This window comes from Ahaetulla prasina, chromosome 10 (genome assembly GCF_028640845.1).
Source record: "Ahaetulla prasina isolate Xishuangbanna chromosome 10, ASM2864084v1, whole genome shotgun sequence".
Classification (NCBI taxonomy): domain Eukaryota; kingdom Metazoa; phylum Chordata; class Lepidosauria; order Squamata; family Colubridae; genus Ahaetulla; species Ahaetulla prasina.
This window is the reverse complement of record NC_080548.1, coordinates 30,979,215-30,995,365: the sequence shown is the minus strand read 5'-3', so window position 1 is coordinate 30,995,365 and position 16,151 is coordinate 30,979,215. Positions and strand designations below refer to the sequence as shown.

At 49.8% G+C, this 16,151-nt stretch overlaps 1 protein-coding gene across 8 annotated transcripts in view; it reads right to left on the bottom strand.

Moving 5' to 3' along the window:
* The window catches only part of SLC8A2 (solute carrier family 8 member A2), a 38,990-nt gene extending 27,995 nt beyond the window's left edge, over positions 1 to 10,995 (bottom strand). For all 8 annotated transcript variants that reach the window (XM_058195796.1, XM_058195792.1, XM_058195798.1 and 5 more), the window contains exon 1: positions 9,419 to 10,995. In XM_058195796.1, the coding sequence (XP_058051779.1) occupies positions 9,419 to 10,983 (1,565 nt within the window). In that variant the 5' untranslated portion in view covers positions 10,984 to 10,995. The remainder of the gene's footprint in view (positions 1 to 9,418) is intronic.
* Between the last annotated feature and the right edge of the window lie 5,156 nt (positions 10,996 to 16,151).

The following is a 16,151-nucleotide window of genomic DNA, read 5'->3' as shown; positions in this document are numbered from 1 at the left end:
CTCGGTACCATCGCTCCGGAGCCTGACGCTCCCCGAGATACAAACAGGCAGATGATTAATAAGCTTGGCAACCTTTTCGCCTCCCTCTAGCAGCCAGACCCTGTCCAAGACACGGCTGGTGGGGAGGAAGGATTAGTCAGATCACGATACCCATTATCCTCAGCTGGCCTGGTTCATGCTAGGTTAGAGGGGCTGGATCCTGTCACCGATAAGCCAACCAATCTCCTAAGGGTTGCATGCTAGTGAGAAACCATCTTTATCAATGGCCATTGATTCTGGTTTGTACAGGGGAAACTTGGAGTCGGTACCAGGGGTGAAATCTACTTACCTTCCCTACCGGTTTGGAAGCACGTATCCTGCGCACGTTCGTGCGTAACCTGCAATTTTGGACCCTTTGCGCATGTATAAAGACTTCTGCGCATGTGCAGAGGGTAAAAAACCCATTTTTTTACCCTCTGCACATGCGCAGAAGGATTTACACAGGTTTTAACCAGAAAGAAATGATGTCCAGGCTGGTGGGCAGAGCTTCGCACCGCTGCTGCTACCGGTTCTCTAAACCGGTGCAAACCGGTAGCATTTCACCCCTGGTCGGTACCCTGGTTCTTTGTTAGGCTGGGTTGGAAAAGCCGTCCTTGAAACTCCGCAAAAGTTTTTGGCTGTCACCTACGTTAGCCTAGATCAGTGTTTTTCAAGCTTGGCTACTTGAAGATGGGTGGACTTCAACTCCCAGAATTCCCCAGCCAGTTTCAAGTAGCCAAGCTTGAAAAACACTGACGTACCCTAGATGGGTGTCCCCAATCTCCCATCATTACCTTCCTAAGGGAAGAGAAGCTCGACTCTGCTTCCACCTGTTAGATTCAGAGCCCTCTTAATTCCAGAGGGGAGAGTGATCTCATTCAAGAATTGAATCCTGACCCATCAGCGTTTCCCCAGGGTGACTGCAAGAAAAGGTTGCCTCGTTTCTGTTTTTAAATATTTTCCATTCAAGGGAGAAACAGAACTGAGTATCTCTTGGGCACTTGCAACTCCAGGTGGAGATCTTCAGAAGAGATTGGTAAGCCGTGGATCGTCTGGCGCTTAACCCTTTCTTTCTTTCTTTCTTTCTTTCTTTCTTTCTTTCTTTCTTTCTTTCTTTCTTTCTTTCTCTCTCCCTTCTGTCTCTTCACGGCCGACTGAATCCACGCCGGCTCACGATAATGGCAATATCGATAGAAGAGAAGATCCGTAGCTCGGGGGTTGAATGCTGGGGGTCCTTGGCGCTCTCTGAGCTTGATGGTTTTCTTGCAGATTGTTTCGTGACCCAACTAGGGAACAGCATCAGTGCTGGAAGGGACCGGGGTTTGTGGAGAAGAAGAGGAGGAGGAGGAGGAGGAGGAAGAGAAGGAGGAGGGGGGGACTGTGGGGACCTTGGTGTTCTCTCAGCTTGGGTTTTTTTCTTGCAGACCTTTGATTATCAAACTAGTAGCATCATCAATGCAGTAACAAGAATATGCTTTGCAGGCCTTCGTTTCTGGGAGTTGCAACAGGCCGATTTACTTTCCTCCATCCAGGATTCCTTCCTTCCTTCCTTCCTTCCTTCCTTCCTTCCTTCCTTCCTTCCTTCCTTCCTTCCTTCCTTCCTTCTTCCCTCCCTCCCACCCTCATCTCCATCTGTGGACCTGTTAAAATTGCAGCTTTTCCAGCCATGTTCCTCTCCTTCCACCCACAATGTGGCTGGTTAGGGGCCACGTCGCCTCCAAACCAGGGCACGCTCCTTCAAACGAAAGACAACATCTCTCCCTCCCTCCCTCCCTCTCTCTCTCCCTCCCTCTCTCTCACACACACACACCATTTCGGATCTTCTGTTCTACTCGATCCCCCTGCTAAATTTAGTCCGGCAGACAGAAACCTGTGACAGGTAGCAAATAAATAACTTGCGCTGAATAAAACGCACCGGCTTTGGAAAAATATTGGCAAAGATCATCCATCATCTCGGGGCTCTTGGATCAAGAGAGGCCAGGGAGGGCTCTTGACACACCGGGCCGGGAGAGACGGGAGAGGGGCGAGGGGAGGGCGGTGGGGGCGGCTGGAGTGCTTTGCTGGGAAATGCACCCGGAGGCTGGGAGTGGGGGTGTTGCGAGAAGTGGGGGTGGGGAGGAGACACCAAGGTCTCTCCTGCGGCTGGCTGGCTTGTGGGAAAGGGCTCAGCCCGCCTTGTTTTGCTGTACTGGGCTGGAGAGCCAGGATTAGGGCGGTGTGGTTCTTGGGCTCGGACTTTCCGGAGTGGTGGAATAACAGGGTAAGAGAACTGGGAGGGCTCTTGGAGGTCTTCTAGTCCAGCCCCCGGCTCAAGCCCTCACACCACCTGCTGACACTCTTGGCCAGCGACCGCAAGCAGATCTGCGCCCCTCTCTTTTCCCCTGCAGGTCTTGGAGCCCCTCCGGCCTCTCCCTTCCCTTGACCGGCAGTTCAGGAGCCTCCGCACCGGCGGCCGGAGAGGCGGCGGCGCTGCCGGAGGGAAGGGGCTCCTCGTCGGGACTGGAGGCGAGCCGCGCCGCGCCGGCCTGGGCTGTGTGGGCGGATGATGGAGAATTCGCCGGCTGCGACGGCGGGGGTGGATTTGGCAGCCGCCAGAAACGAGAACACGCGTCAGGGTGCGAATTGCATGTGCCGCGCTGTTGGAGCAGGAAAAGAGGCGCTGCTCAGGTGCGGAGCTCAGCTGCCAGGACGACGGAGAAGGAAGGAAGGGAGGGAGGGAGGGAGGGAGGGAGGGAGGAGGAAGACAGGAGGGGAGGAAGGAAGGAAGGAAGGAAGGAAGGAAGTGGGAAGGCGGGAGGGAGGGAGGAAGATGAAGGGAGGGAAGAGGGGAGGAAGGAAGGAAGGAAGGAGAGAAGAGGGAGGAAGGAAGGAAGAAGAAGGAAAAGAGGAGGGGAGGAAGAAAGGAAGATGAAGGGAGGGAGGAGGGGAGGGAGGGGAGGAAGGAAGGAAGGAGGGAAGGAGAGAAAAGGGAGAGAGGAAAGAAGGAAGGAGGGAAGAAGAAGGAAGGAAGAAAGGGGAGGAAGGAAGGAATGGAGGGAGGAATAGAAAGGAAGGGAGGGAAGGGAGGAAGGAAGGAAGAAAGGAGAGAAAAGGGAGGGAGGGAGGAAAAAAGAAAAGAAAAAGAAAGATAAAAGGAGCGCGAAAAGAAGGAAGGAAGGAAAAAGAAAAGGGGAGGAATGAGGAAGGGAGGGAGGGAGGAAAGAAGGAAAAAGAGAAAAGGGAGGGAGCGAGGAAGGAAGGAAGGAAGGAAGGAAGTCCTCCTCCACATAAACCTCCCTCCCTTCGAGCACTGATGACGTTACCTAGTTGGGTCATGAAATGTCGGCAACAAAACCACCAAACTCAGAGACCACCAAGAACCCTAAAGAGATTTCAATTTGGAAAGCTCTATAGGTAGGACAGAAGGTCTTCAGAGGAGGAGGTCCCTGGGCTTCTCTCTCCTTCTTCTCCTCCAGGTCATAACCTCTCCAGTCCCTTCATCCTGAAACCAGGAGCGGAATCGGGGTGGGGTGGGGGGATAATTGCTTCCTTTATCCTTGGGCTTACAGGAGATTAAGCCCTGCTTTGCATTATGACTTGGTTTGGGTGGGAGGGGAGGGAAAGGTGGATGAACAGAAGAAGAGGATGTGCCGAACGGAGAGGGTTGACCTCGCTGGGGAAGGGGCAGGAGGCACAGCCGGGATAATTGCACACCAGCAGCGGGAAGCTGACTTCTGGATTAAGTTCTCTCTTCCTCTTGCAGAAAGAGGTCACTTTGGAGCAAAGTTTCCCCACAAAAGGCCTGGAATCCACTGGCTTTTAAGGCAGAATATCTTAAATTCCCTTCCTTTTTCCCCCAGCTTCCTAGAAGCCCCGCTTTCAGGGGTGAAATCCAGCAGGTTCTGACAGGTTCGGAAGAACCGGTAGCGGAAATTTTGAGCAGTTCGGAGAACCTGCAAATACCACCTCTGGCTGGTCCCAGAGTGGGGTGGAAACGGAGATTTTGCAACATCTTTCTGCCAGGAGTAGGGAGGGAATGGGGATTTTGCAGTCTCCTTCCCCCAAGAGTGGGGTGGGAATGGGGATTTTGCAGTATCCTTCTGCCAGGAGTGGGGTGGGAATGGGGATTTTGCAGTATCCTTCTGCCAGGAGTGGGAAGGGAATGGGGATTTTGCAGTATCCTTCTGCCAGGAGTGGGGTGGGAATGGGGATTTTGCAGTATCCTTCTGCCAGGAGTGGGGTGGGAATGGGGATTTTGCAGTCTTCTTCCCCCAGGAGTGGGGTGGGAATGGGGATTTTGCAGTATCCTTCTGCCAGGAGTGGGGTGGGAATGGGGATTTTGCAACATCCTTCTGCCAGGAGTGGGGTGGGAATGGGGATTTTGCAGTACCCTTCTGCCAGGAGTGGGAAGGGAATGGGGATTTTGCAGCATCCTTCCCCGAGGAGTGGGAAGGGAATGGGGATTTTGCAGTATCCTTCTCCCAAGAGTGGGGTGGGAATGGAGATTATGCAATGTTCCCAGAATTCCCAGAGCCAGCATGGAATTGAAATCCACAGGTCATAAGGGGGCCATAGTTCTCCATCCCTGGTCCAAGGTCCAAGTTCTTCAACCTCCCATCCTCCAGATCTGTTAATCTACCTCTAGAAGTAACAGGTTTTGGGGAGACCAGTGGTGTAATTCCATTGACTCATCATTTGCATTTTTGGCTACCACCACTGGAGAGACAAACACTTTAGCCCTACCTACACCCTGTAGGTCAGGGGTCTCCAACCTTGGCCACTTTAAGACTTGTGGACTTCAACTCCCAGAGTTCCTCAGCCAGCAAAGCTTTAGAACAGGGGTCTCCAACCTTGGCCACTTTAAGACTTGTGGACTTCAACTCCCAGAGTTCCTCAGCCAGCAAAGTTTTAGAACAGGGGTCTCCAACCTTGGCCACTTTAAGACTCGTGGACTTCAACTCCCAGAGTTCCTCAGCCAGCAAAGTTTTAGAACAGGGGTCTCCAATCTTGGCCACTTTAAGACTTGTAGACTTCAACTCCCAGAGTTCCTCAGCCAGCAAAGCTTTAGAACAGGGGTCTCCAACCTTGGCCACTTTAAGACTTGTGGACTTCATCTCCCAGAGTTCCTCAGCCAGCAAAGCTTTAGAACAGGGGTCTCCAACCTTGGCAACTTTAAGACTTGTGGACTTCAACTCCCAGAGTTCCTCAGCCAGCAAAGCTTTAGAACAGGGGTCTCCAACCTTGGCCACTTTAAGACTTGTAGACTTCAACTCCCAGAGTTCCTCAACTCTGGGAGTTGAAGTCCACAAGTCTTAAAGTGGCCAAGGTTGGAGACCCCTGCTCTAGGTGGTTTTCTTGACTCAGTTTTCTTTCTCCAATGAAGGGGAAGAATCCCACATCTAGTGGAACCAAGGACAAGACCCACAGCACCCCCAACAAAGCTCTCAAGTTGCTTCAAGCTCCAAAAAGGAACCAAGATCCAGTTTGGGACTCTGCAGAGACATTTTTGATTGACATCCAGCCAAACACAGCTGTGAATGACTCATCCTGTGGGGCCGACTTCCCAGGAACACCGGTTGTGTGTGGGGGGAGGGCTGGGCCTGGAGGGTCTGGGGGTGGACTTCCGAAGCCCAACTGCAGAACAGATTCTATGGAGGCAGCTTTGAGTCACTCCTAGGGAAGCCTTTTCGCCCTGTCTTTAAGCTTTGCCATTGCCCGCCTCTTGAAACTTCTTGGGAACTTTCAAGGTGTTGGATTTTGTCAGCCTCCAAGTGCATTAGAAAGAAAGATGGAGGGAGGGAGGGAGAGAAAGAAGGGAGGGATGGAAGGAAGGAAGGAAAAAGATGGAAGGAAGGAAGGAAGGCAGGCAGGCAGGCAGGCAGGCAGGAAGGAAGGAAGGAAGGAAGGAAGGAAGGAAGGAACAGAAGAAGGGAGGGAGGGAGAAGAAAGGGATGGAGTGAAAGAAAAAAGGGATGGAGGGACAAAGGAGAGGAAGAAGAAAGGGATGGAGAGAAAAGGGAGGAAGAGAGAGAGGGAGGGAAGAAGAGAAAGAAGGGAGGGATGGAGGGATGGAAGTAAGGAAAGAAAAAAGAAGGGAGGGAGGGAGAAAAAGAAAAAAGGAAAGAAGGAAGGAAAAAGGGATGGAGGGATGAAAGGAAGGAAAGAAGAAAGAAAGAAGGAAGGAAGGAAGGAAGGAAGGAAGGAAGGAAGGAAGGAAGGAAGGAAGGAAGGAAGGGAGAAACAGAAGAAGGAAGGAAGGAAGAAGAAAGGGATGGAGTGAAAGAAAAAAGGGATGGAGGGACAAAGGAGAGGAAGAAAGGGATGGAGAGAAAGAAGGGAGGGATGGAGGGATGGAAGTAAGGAAAGAAAAAAGAAGGGAGGGAGGGAGAAAAAGAAAAAAGGAAAGAAGGAAGGAAAAAGGGATGGAGGGATGAAAGGAAGGAAAGAAGAAAGAAAGAAAAAAGGAAAGAAAGAAAATGAAAGAAAGAAAGAAAGAAAGGAGGAAGGAAGGAAGGACGGAAGGAAAAAGGAAAGGAAAAATTTCCTCATTAATTTCCTCTCGTTTGTCAACAAAGCTCGTGAAGGCGGGCATAAAGCATCTCCCAGAGTGTCCGATCAATATCAATCAAGGCCTCTTTTCAGGCTGCTGGGTTGGGAGAGGCAAGACAAACACCAGAGTTTCCCCAGGAGCCCCAAAACAAACCTCAAGCTACCATCCGGACCTCATTTCTCTACGGGAAAGTGCTGAGCTTTCAGATTGTCCAGACTGTCTGATGAAGAACTACGGCACTCAAGGGGAAAAAGTCCATCCATCCATCCATCTATCGATTGACCGATCCATCCATCTATCTATCTATCTATCTATCTATCTATCTATCTATCTATCTATCTATCATCTCTATCTATCTATATCTCTATCTATCTCTATCTATCATCTCTATATCTCTATCTATGTATATCTATCTATCTATCTTTTATCTATCTATCTCTAACTATCTATGTATCATCTCAACTATCTCTGTCTGTCTGTCTGTCTGTCTGTCTGTCTGTCTGTCTGTCTATCTATCTATCTATCTATCTATCTATCTATCTATCTATCTATCTATCTATCTATCACAAGAACAGTTTTTTCCCGAAGGCCATCACTCTGCTAAACAAATAATTCCCTCAACACTGTCAAACTATTTACTAAATCTGCACTACTATTAATCTTCTCATCGTTCCCATCACCAATCTCTTTCCATTTATGACTGTATGACTGTAACTTTGTTGCTGGCAATCCTTATGATTTATATTGATATATTGACCATCATTTGTGTTGTAAATGTTGTACCTTGATGAACGTTATCTTTTCTTTTGTGTACACTGAGAGCATCTGCACCAAGACAAATTCCTTGTGTGTCCAATCACACTTGGCCAATAAAAAATAAATTCTATTCTATTCTACCTATCTATCTGTTGTTGTTAGTTGCAAAATCATGTCCGACCCATCGCGACCCCATCTATCTATCTATCTATCTATGTATGTATCTATCTATCTATCTATCTATCTATCTATCTATCTATCTATCTATCTATCATCTATCTATCTATCATGGTTCTGTAAATTGAGGACTTCCTATAAATCTAACATCACTGATTCCATTTCCCCAAAATGTAGACCACCCGCCCCCCCATTAGCCAGGGCTAATTCTACAATCAGAATTCTCGCTCTTCAGGAACCATGTTTAAAACTCGGGAACTTGGGTTTTACTTATCTGGCAAATGTTTGCAAAGTTCATCTCCCCAGAAGCCGCCCCCTTCCCTGACCTTCCTGTTCCTGCTATCATCACCCTCCTTCTTGGCGGCCCAGGTCAGCTATTTCAGTCTTAAACCCCAGCTTGAAAAGCAAAGTGATGGACTGGGAAGGGAGAAGGTGTCTCACTTTCTCCACTCAGCTAGTTTGGCTCTGCTCCCAGCCTTTCAAAATGTACCACCCCCAATTTTTTTGGACATCATCCCAGAGAAGGGCTGGGGGTGGGGGAGAAAGCAATCCCCAATGGCGGCTTTAATTCGCAAAGCGCCAGATTGCAAACCAAATTTCTTCACCAGGGATAATGAATTTAAATTGTAACTTTATTCTCTTTTGCTTACTTTTTCCAATAAAACATTCTTTGTGTGGGGGGGGGGAGAAAAAGAGCATCACGCAGGGGTGGCGATAAAGTTTAGGCTGGATCTGGAAAGAGGTCATCTTCATTTTTAAAGAACCTGAAATTTTGGAATGCTTTGACGATCTACTGCTGGCTTAATTTCTCTCTCTCTCTCTCTCTCTCTCTCTCTCTCTCTCTCTCTCTCTCTCTCTGTGTGTGTGTCTCTGTGTCTCTGTCTCTCTCTGTCTCTCTCTCTGTCTGTCTCTGTCTCTCTCTGTCTCTCTCTCTCTCTGTGTCTCTCTGTCTCTCTCTGTCTCTCTCTGTGTGTCTCTCTGTGTCTCTCTCTCTCTGTCTCTCTCTCTCTGTCTCTCTCTCTGTCTCTCTGTCTCTCTGTCTCTCTGTCTCTCTGTCTCTCTCTCAGTGTCTCTGTCTCTGTCTGTCTCTGTCTCTCTCTCTCTGTCTGTCTGTCTGTCTCTCTCTCTCTGTCTCTCTCTGTGTCTCTCTCTCTGTCTGTCTCTGTCTCTCTCTCTCTGTCTCTCTCTCTCTGTCTCTCTCTATCTCTCTGTCTCTCTCTGTGTGTCTCTCTCTGTCTCTCTGTCTCTCTCTCTGTGTCTCTCTCTGTCTCTCTCTCTGTCTGTCTCTGTCTCTGTCTCTCTGTCTCTCTCTCTGTCTCTCTCTGTCTCTCTCTGTCTCTGTGTGTGTGTGTGTCTCTCTCTCTCTCCTTTTAAAAAAGGGGATGTGAGGTTTGTGGAGTGGAGGAGGAGTTGGAGGAGGACTGTGACTTTGGGCCAATCACCAGGAGACAGTGAGTTCTAGTCCTGACTTAGACATGAAAAGCAGATGGGTGCCTTTGAGCCAATTCCTCTCTATCAGGCCAAACCACCTCATAGGGTTGCTGTGCAGAAAATAGATAGAGGAAGGAGTATTAAATTTGTTCACCATATACATATATATATAAAACAAATAAATAAATGTTTTGGAAGACACCCTTGAACCAGCTCTCTGCGCTCCAGATTAAACTATCTTCCCCAGATGGACATCAGGTGAACCAATTCAATTCAACCCAACCCAACCCAACCCAACCCAACCCAACCCAACCCAATCCAATCCAATCCAATCCAATCCCATTCCATTCCATTCCATTCCATTCAGTTCAATTCATTCCCCTAGTAACCACCTGTTTCTGCTATCAGGAATGTGATTTCCAAACATTCATTCAGGCTATCTAATTTCTGTCCTCCGCTCAGCATCACAACTGACCTCCGCAGAGACGGGACCCCCTGTTTACTTACACAGTTTCATCGTCCTTGAACTCCAGTTCCCCGCAGGAGTCCTCATAGTCCACACCCCCTCCTTGAGCAGTTCCCTCTACCGTCTGGTAGGGGACCATCACAGTCCCTCGGGCCCCCGAGCTCCGGGTGACTTTGACCTCCAGGGTCCCTTGGCACTCACTGACCCGTAACAGTTTGTCCTGGAAAGCAAAAATGCCAGCATGGTCATCGTCCAGAATAGTCACGGTGGCCACCAGCGGGGCCACCAAGCGTCCCTTGGGGTGCTCAGCAGAGTCCGACTCAAACATGCCTTCTGCATCGCCCACCCGCAGGTTCAGAAGCCGGACGAAAAAATGTTCATCTTCTTCAAAGATGTCATCATCAATGATGCCAATCTTCAGTTCCTTCTGGGTCTCGCCGGGTTTGAAGATCAAGGTGCCCTCACTGTACTCGTAATCTGAGCCTGCTTTGGCTGACCCATCCTCGGTCTTGTAGTCTACGTAGAATGTGTTGTAGGTGTCTCCACCTTGTTGGCAAGACACAGTCAACGTGACCGAGCCGCAGTTCTCCAAGCAGTGGTACATGAATGGCTCAAAGAAGATCTTGCTGAAGTTCTCCTCCACCTCGGCTTCTGAAGGCACCTCCAGAAGGTTGGTGGCCTTCTTGGAGAATTCCGTGACGTGTTTCTTGAGGATGTTGCCCGCCCCGGTCATCATGCGTGTCGCCTGGATGCGGTAGAAAGCTCGGCTCTTCTGTTGATGCAGTAGAGCGTAGTAGTTAGCAATCTCCACCAGCTGTTCCAGCTCTTTATCGGGGTGCTTTTGCTTCAGGTCTTTGAGGATCTGGATGACTTCTTTGCGACTCTCGTCCAACTCTTTCTCCTCCTGGGTGACGACGGGAAGGGGAGCCACAGATGCCGCGCTGCCATCCACGAAGACACTCTCTCGGTGGTCGTTGGCCACGAATCCTCCGTCCATCTCAATGCCTTTGGGGAACTCCCCCTCGGTCCCAATGATGATCCCGCTGCGTGGGTCTGCCCTATATCTCTTGTAGACATACTTGTAGAACAACAGCCGTTTGTCAGCTATCCAGGCGAAGACAACACAGACTGGGAAGAAGACCAGGGTCAACAGGGCCTCCCATACTTGGACGATCCCCGGTGAGAAGACCGCCAAGATCAGGTACAACCAGATGTAGGCGAAGATGCTCCAGGAAGCGGTGACAAAGAAGACCCTCAAGTGCTTGATCTTGCGGCTCTCGCCATTGGGGATGACGTAGACGCAGACGGCGAGGACCACGAACATGTTGAAGGCCGCGCTGCCCACAATCGTGCCAGGACCCAGTTCTCCTGCCTGGAAGTTATGGCCGCAGACCTCAATGACGGACAGGAGGATTTCAGGAGCTGAGGAACCCAAAGCCATGAGGGTGAGGTTGGAGACTGTCTCGTTCCAGATTCTCACGGTGCCAATACTGGTCTCTCCGTTGGCTTTGGTGATGGTGATCTCTTTCTCTTTGGAAGTGATGACTTCGATGGAGGCCATGAAGCGGTCCGCAATGATGGAGACCCCTAAGAACATGTACATCATGGCCACAAAGTAGACAATGGCCCGGGCAGCTTTGTCTCCAAAAGAAGGGTTGTCCGGTTGCCAAACCGGAAGGAGGACTCCGGGTTGACATTTAGTATAACCATCACAGGTGCCGTTCGCTTCTGGGTCAATTTCATTGGCACCAACCCAGGAGACATTCCCAGCACAAAAGATCCCGGCGACCAAGATTTTGGTAAGAAAGGAAGAAGAGACCCTCAGCCTCCACGACAGGAGCAGCATCTTTCTTGAGTCGTTGGGGGCCACAGGATCTGGGAGGGAAGACAAGAAGAAGGAAGAAACATTAGCGTTCTCGGGAGCTGCCCTCCAGGGTTAAAGCACCAGGCTAAGAAGGAGACTGTGAGTTCTAGTTCTGCATTAGCCATGAAAGTCAAGGGGGTGACTTTGGGCCAATCACCAGGAGACGGTGAGTTCTAGTCCCGCCTTAGGCAGGAAACTTAACTGGGTGACTTTGGGCCGATCACCAAGAGACGGTGAGTTCTAGTCCCACCTTAGGCATGAAACTTAACTGGGTGACTTTGGGCCGATCACCAGGAGACGGTGAGCTCTAGTCCCGCCTTAGGCAGGAAACTTAACTGGGTGACTTTGGGCCGATCACCAGGAGACGGTGAGCTCTAGTCCCGCCTTAGGCAGGAAACTTAACTGGGTGACTTTGGGCCGATCACCAGGAGACGGTGAGCTCTAGTCCCGCCTTAGGCAGGAAACTTAACTGGGTGACTTTGGGCCGATCACCAAGAGACGGTGAGTTCTAGTCCCGCCTTAGGCAGGAAACTTAACTGGGTGACTTTGGGCCGATCACCAGGAGACGGTGAGCTCTAGTCCCGCCTTAGGCAGGAAACTTAACTGGGTGACTTTGGGCCGATCACCAGGAGACGGTGAGCTCTAGTCCCACCTTAGGCAGGAAACTTAACTGGGTGACTTTGGGCCGATCACCAGGAGACGGTGAGCTCTAGTCCCGCCTTAGGCAGGAAACTTAACTGGGTGACTTTGGGCCGATCACCAGGAGACGGTGAGCTCTAGTCCCGCCTTAGGCAGGAAACTTAACTGGGTGACTTTGGGCCGATCACCAAGAGACGGTGAGTTCTAGTCCCGCCTTAGGCAGGAAACTTAACTGGGTGACTTTGGGCCGATCACCAGGAGACGGTGAGCTCTAGTCCCACCTTAGGCAGGAAACTTAACTGGGTGACTTTGGGCCGATCACCAGGAGACGGTGAGCTCTAGTCCCACCTTAGGCAGGAAACTTAACTGGGTGACGTTGGGCCGATCACCAGGAGACGTTGAGTTCTCATCCTGCCTTAGGCAGGAAAGCCAGTTGGGTGTCTTTGGGCCAGTCCTTCCCTCTCAATACAATGAACCTCACAGGGTTGTTGTTGTGGGAAAAATAGGAGGAGGAAGGTATGTTGGATATGTTTGCTGCTTTGTTAAGACCACACTTGGATTATTGCATTTAGTTGTGGTCACCTGAGAAAGAGGGAGTCAAGCTATTCTCCAAAGCACCTGAAGGCAGGATAAGAAGCAATGGATGGAAGGAGAGAAGCAACCTGGAACTAAGGAGAAATTTCCTGATAGTGAGAACAATTAATCAGTGGAACAACTTGCCACCAGAAGTTGGGGGGGTTTCATCACTGGAGGTTTTTACCAAGAGACTGGATAGCCACCTGTCTGGAATGATAGAGGGTCTCCTGCTTGAGCAGGGGGGCGGACTAGAAGATCCCTCCCACCCCTCTTATTCTATGCTCAGAGTTTGAATCCTGCCCTAGCAACATTCTGCACACCTCTTTAGAGAAAGCATTTTTCTGAGCCTGGACAACCCCTTGTTTACTTCGCTACCCGGCAAGTAAACAAATGACTCATTTGCCCACTCAGATAACAAATTAGTAAGGGAAGAGGGAAGATAATTATTATTGTTATTTTTTTTTAAAAATCTGCTTTTAAAACAATTCCTGGAGGAACACAATATTTAAAGAGCAATAGCAATAAATAGTGGTAAGCAGGGAGGCGGGGGGAGAGAGAGAGAGAGAGAGCCCTTCACACTGTAATTTTAAAAGCCTAGGAACAATCTTCCACAAGAACTTTTTTTTTTAATTAAAAAAAACAAAATGTTGTAGTGATGGAATTTGCCTGCTTCTAGAAGATGAGAAAAGAGCGAGGACAAGAGGAGGTTTTGCCAGGAAGAAAAGGTTTAAGGCAACAGTCGGCAACCTGTGGCTCTGGAGCCTCATGTGGCTCTTTCATCCCTCTGCTGCGACTCCATATTGCCAGTTGGTAAAAGGAAAAAGGACACCATGCTAAAAGGAGACTCTATGGTAGGGGAACTGGACTTCTGGTCGGCAGAGGAAAAAGGACGCCACGCTAGGAGGAGACTCTATGGTGGGGGAACCGGACTTCCAGTCGACTCCAGTATTGAATGGGGGGCTTCCGGTTAGGACCTTTGTGGCTTTTGGAGTGTTTAAGGTTGCCGACCCCTCGTTTAAGGGAACAGGTAGAAATGAGTGGATTTATCATTTTCATGTTCTCAGAACACCCAGTAGTGCTGGAAGGAGAAATGGACCAAGAAATTGGCTGTCACCCTCTCACCAAAGTGGTACCTATTAATCTACTTGCATTTCCATGCGTTCGAACTGCTAACTGTCTATGGAGATTCTCGGGCATCCAGGTCACGGTTGTCCCAAAAGTGTTTTTTCCAAAGGCAACTGGACTTTCTTCCTTTTTCCTTGAAGACGTTTCGCTTCTCATCCAGGAGGCTTCTTCAAGTTCTGACTGAACGGTGGAGAACGGAAGGATTGCTGTTCTTTGCAGTCATCTGAACGGAAGAACATAAATCCTTCCAATCTTCATCATTCAGTCAGAACTGAAGAAGCTTCTTGGGTGAGAAGCGAAATGTCTTCAAGGAAAAACAAAGAAAGCACCTGTTGAATTCCGTGGGCCATCTTCTGTTAAACAGGGTAGCCTTGAGGTAAGGTGGGTGGCCAAGAAATGTAAGGACAGGACAGGACAGGACAGGACAGGACAGGACAGGACAGGACAGGACAGAATAGAATAACAGAGTTGGAAGGCACTTTGAAGGTCTTCTAGTCCAACCCCCTGCTCAGGTAGGAAACACCACTCCTTCCCTTCCCTTCCCTTCCCTTCTCTTCTCTTCTTTTTCCTCTTTTCTCCTCTCCTCTTTTCTTTTCTCCCCTCTTCTTCTCTTCTTTCCTCTCCTCCTCTTTTATTCCCTTCTCTTCTCTCTTTTCTTCTTTTCTCCTCTTCTCCTCTCTTCTCCTCTCCTCTTTTCTCCCATCTTCTTCTCTTCTTTCTTCTCCTCCTCTTTTATTCCCTTCTCTTCTCTCTTCTTTTCTCCTCTCCTCTCTTCTCTCTTTTCTCCCATCTTCTTCTTTCTTCTCCTCCTCTTTTATTCCCTTCTCTTCCCCTTCTCTTCCTTCTCTCATCTCTTCACTTTTTTGTCTCCCCCTTCTTCTCCCCTTCTTTCTTCTCCTCTTTTATTCCCTTCTCTTTCCCTTCCCTTCCCTTCTCTTCTCTTCTCTTCTCTTCTCTTCTCTTCTCTTCTCTTCTCTTCTCTTCTCTTCTCTTCTCTTCCCTTCTCTTCTCGTCCCTTCCCTTCCCTTCCCTTCCCATTTCTTCCCTTCTCTTCATTGAATTTATTTGTCCCGCATCTTGTAATCTCTGGGCAGCTTTTGAACAGTTGCTAAGCTATCTGTCGTAAGTCGAGGACTATCTATCCTTGACTTGAACGTCCTGATAGCTCTGGTTTACGATGGCTGTCCTCTGGGGGCAGCAGGTTTTGCTCTGCGCTGAGCAGCTGCTGCTTATGTGATTTTCCAGCCGCTGCTCCGGTTTCTGCGAAAGAGCTGCTGACTCAGCCGAGAGGCCTCGGAAAAGCAAGCTGGTTGGGAAAGCCCTCCGACAGCAGCAGGGAGAAAAACTGGGCTGGACGAGGAGCTTGGTTTCTTTTTCCAGGGGCTCCGGACGACTTGAACCTAAGTCGCTTTGGGAGAAGGCGGATGAGCTGGGTTGGCTAACAAGAAGGCCTCCAAAGGGCTCAGAGGTTGCCGACCTCATGGTTGGAAGCCAGTCAAGGAGAGAAGCCACCGAGAACTAAGGAGAAATTTCCTGGCCAGGAGAACAAGTGCAGGTAGTCCTTGACTTATAACAGTTCATCTAGTGACGGTCACAAAGCATACAGTTGTAAGTCGAGGACTACCTGTATCGGATGGGTAGGGGCTTGGGTAGCTAAATCCTTGTTTCCCAACCATGATCACTTGAAGATGGGTGGACCTCAACTCCCAGAATTCCCCAGCCAGCAAGGCTGGCTGGGGAATTCTGTGAGTTGAAGTCCATACCCATCTTCAAGTAGTCATGGTTGAAAAAACCTATCTAAAATAGTTTCCAAAAAATCTGAATCCAGGATTCCTGATTGTCTAGAGAAGCTTAAAATGGCCAATTAGAAAGAAGGACTAAGAGCTGACATGATAGCAGTCTTCCAATATTTGGGGGGCTTCCAGAAAGAAGAGGGAACCAAGCTATTCTCCAAAGCACCTGAAGGCTCAAGCTTAATCCCTCCAAGACGGAGTGGCTGTGGATGCCGGCACCCCGATTCAGTCAGCTGCAGCCGCAGCTGACTGTTGGAGGCGAGTTATTGGCCCCAAAGGATAGGGTGCGCAACTTAGGTGTCCTCCTGGATGAACGGCTGTCATTTGAGGATCATTTGACGGCCATCTCCAGGGGGGCCTTCCACCAGGTTCGCCTGGTTCGGCAGTTGCGCCCCTTCCTTGATCGGGATGCCTTGTGCACAGTCACTCATGCGCTCGTTACCTCTCGCTTGGATTATTGTAATGCTCTCTACAGGGGGCTCCCCTTGAGATGCACCCGGAGGCTTCAGTTAGTCCAGAATGCAGCTGCGCGGGTGATAGAGGGAGCTTCGCGTAGCTCCCACGTAACACCGCTCCTGCGCAGACTGCACTGGCTACCTGTGGCCTTTCGAGTGCACTTTAAGGTTTTGGTTACGACCTTTAAAGCGCTCCATGGCTTAGGGCCTGGGTACTTACGGGACCGCCTGCTGTTACCGCATGCCTCCCACCGACCCGTACGCTCTCACAGAGAGGGACTTCTCAGGGTGCCGTTCGCCAAGCAATGTCGGCTGCCGGCCC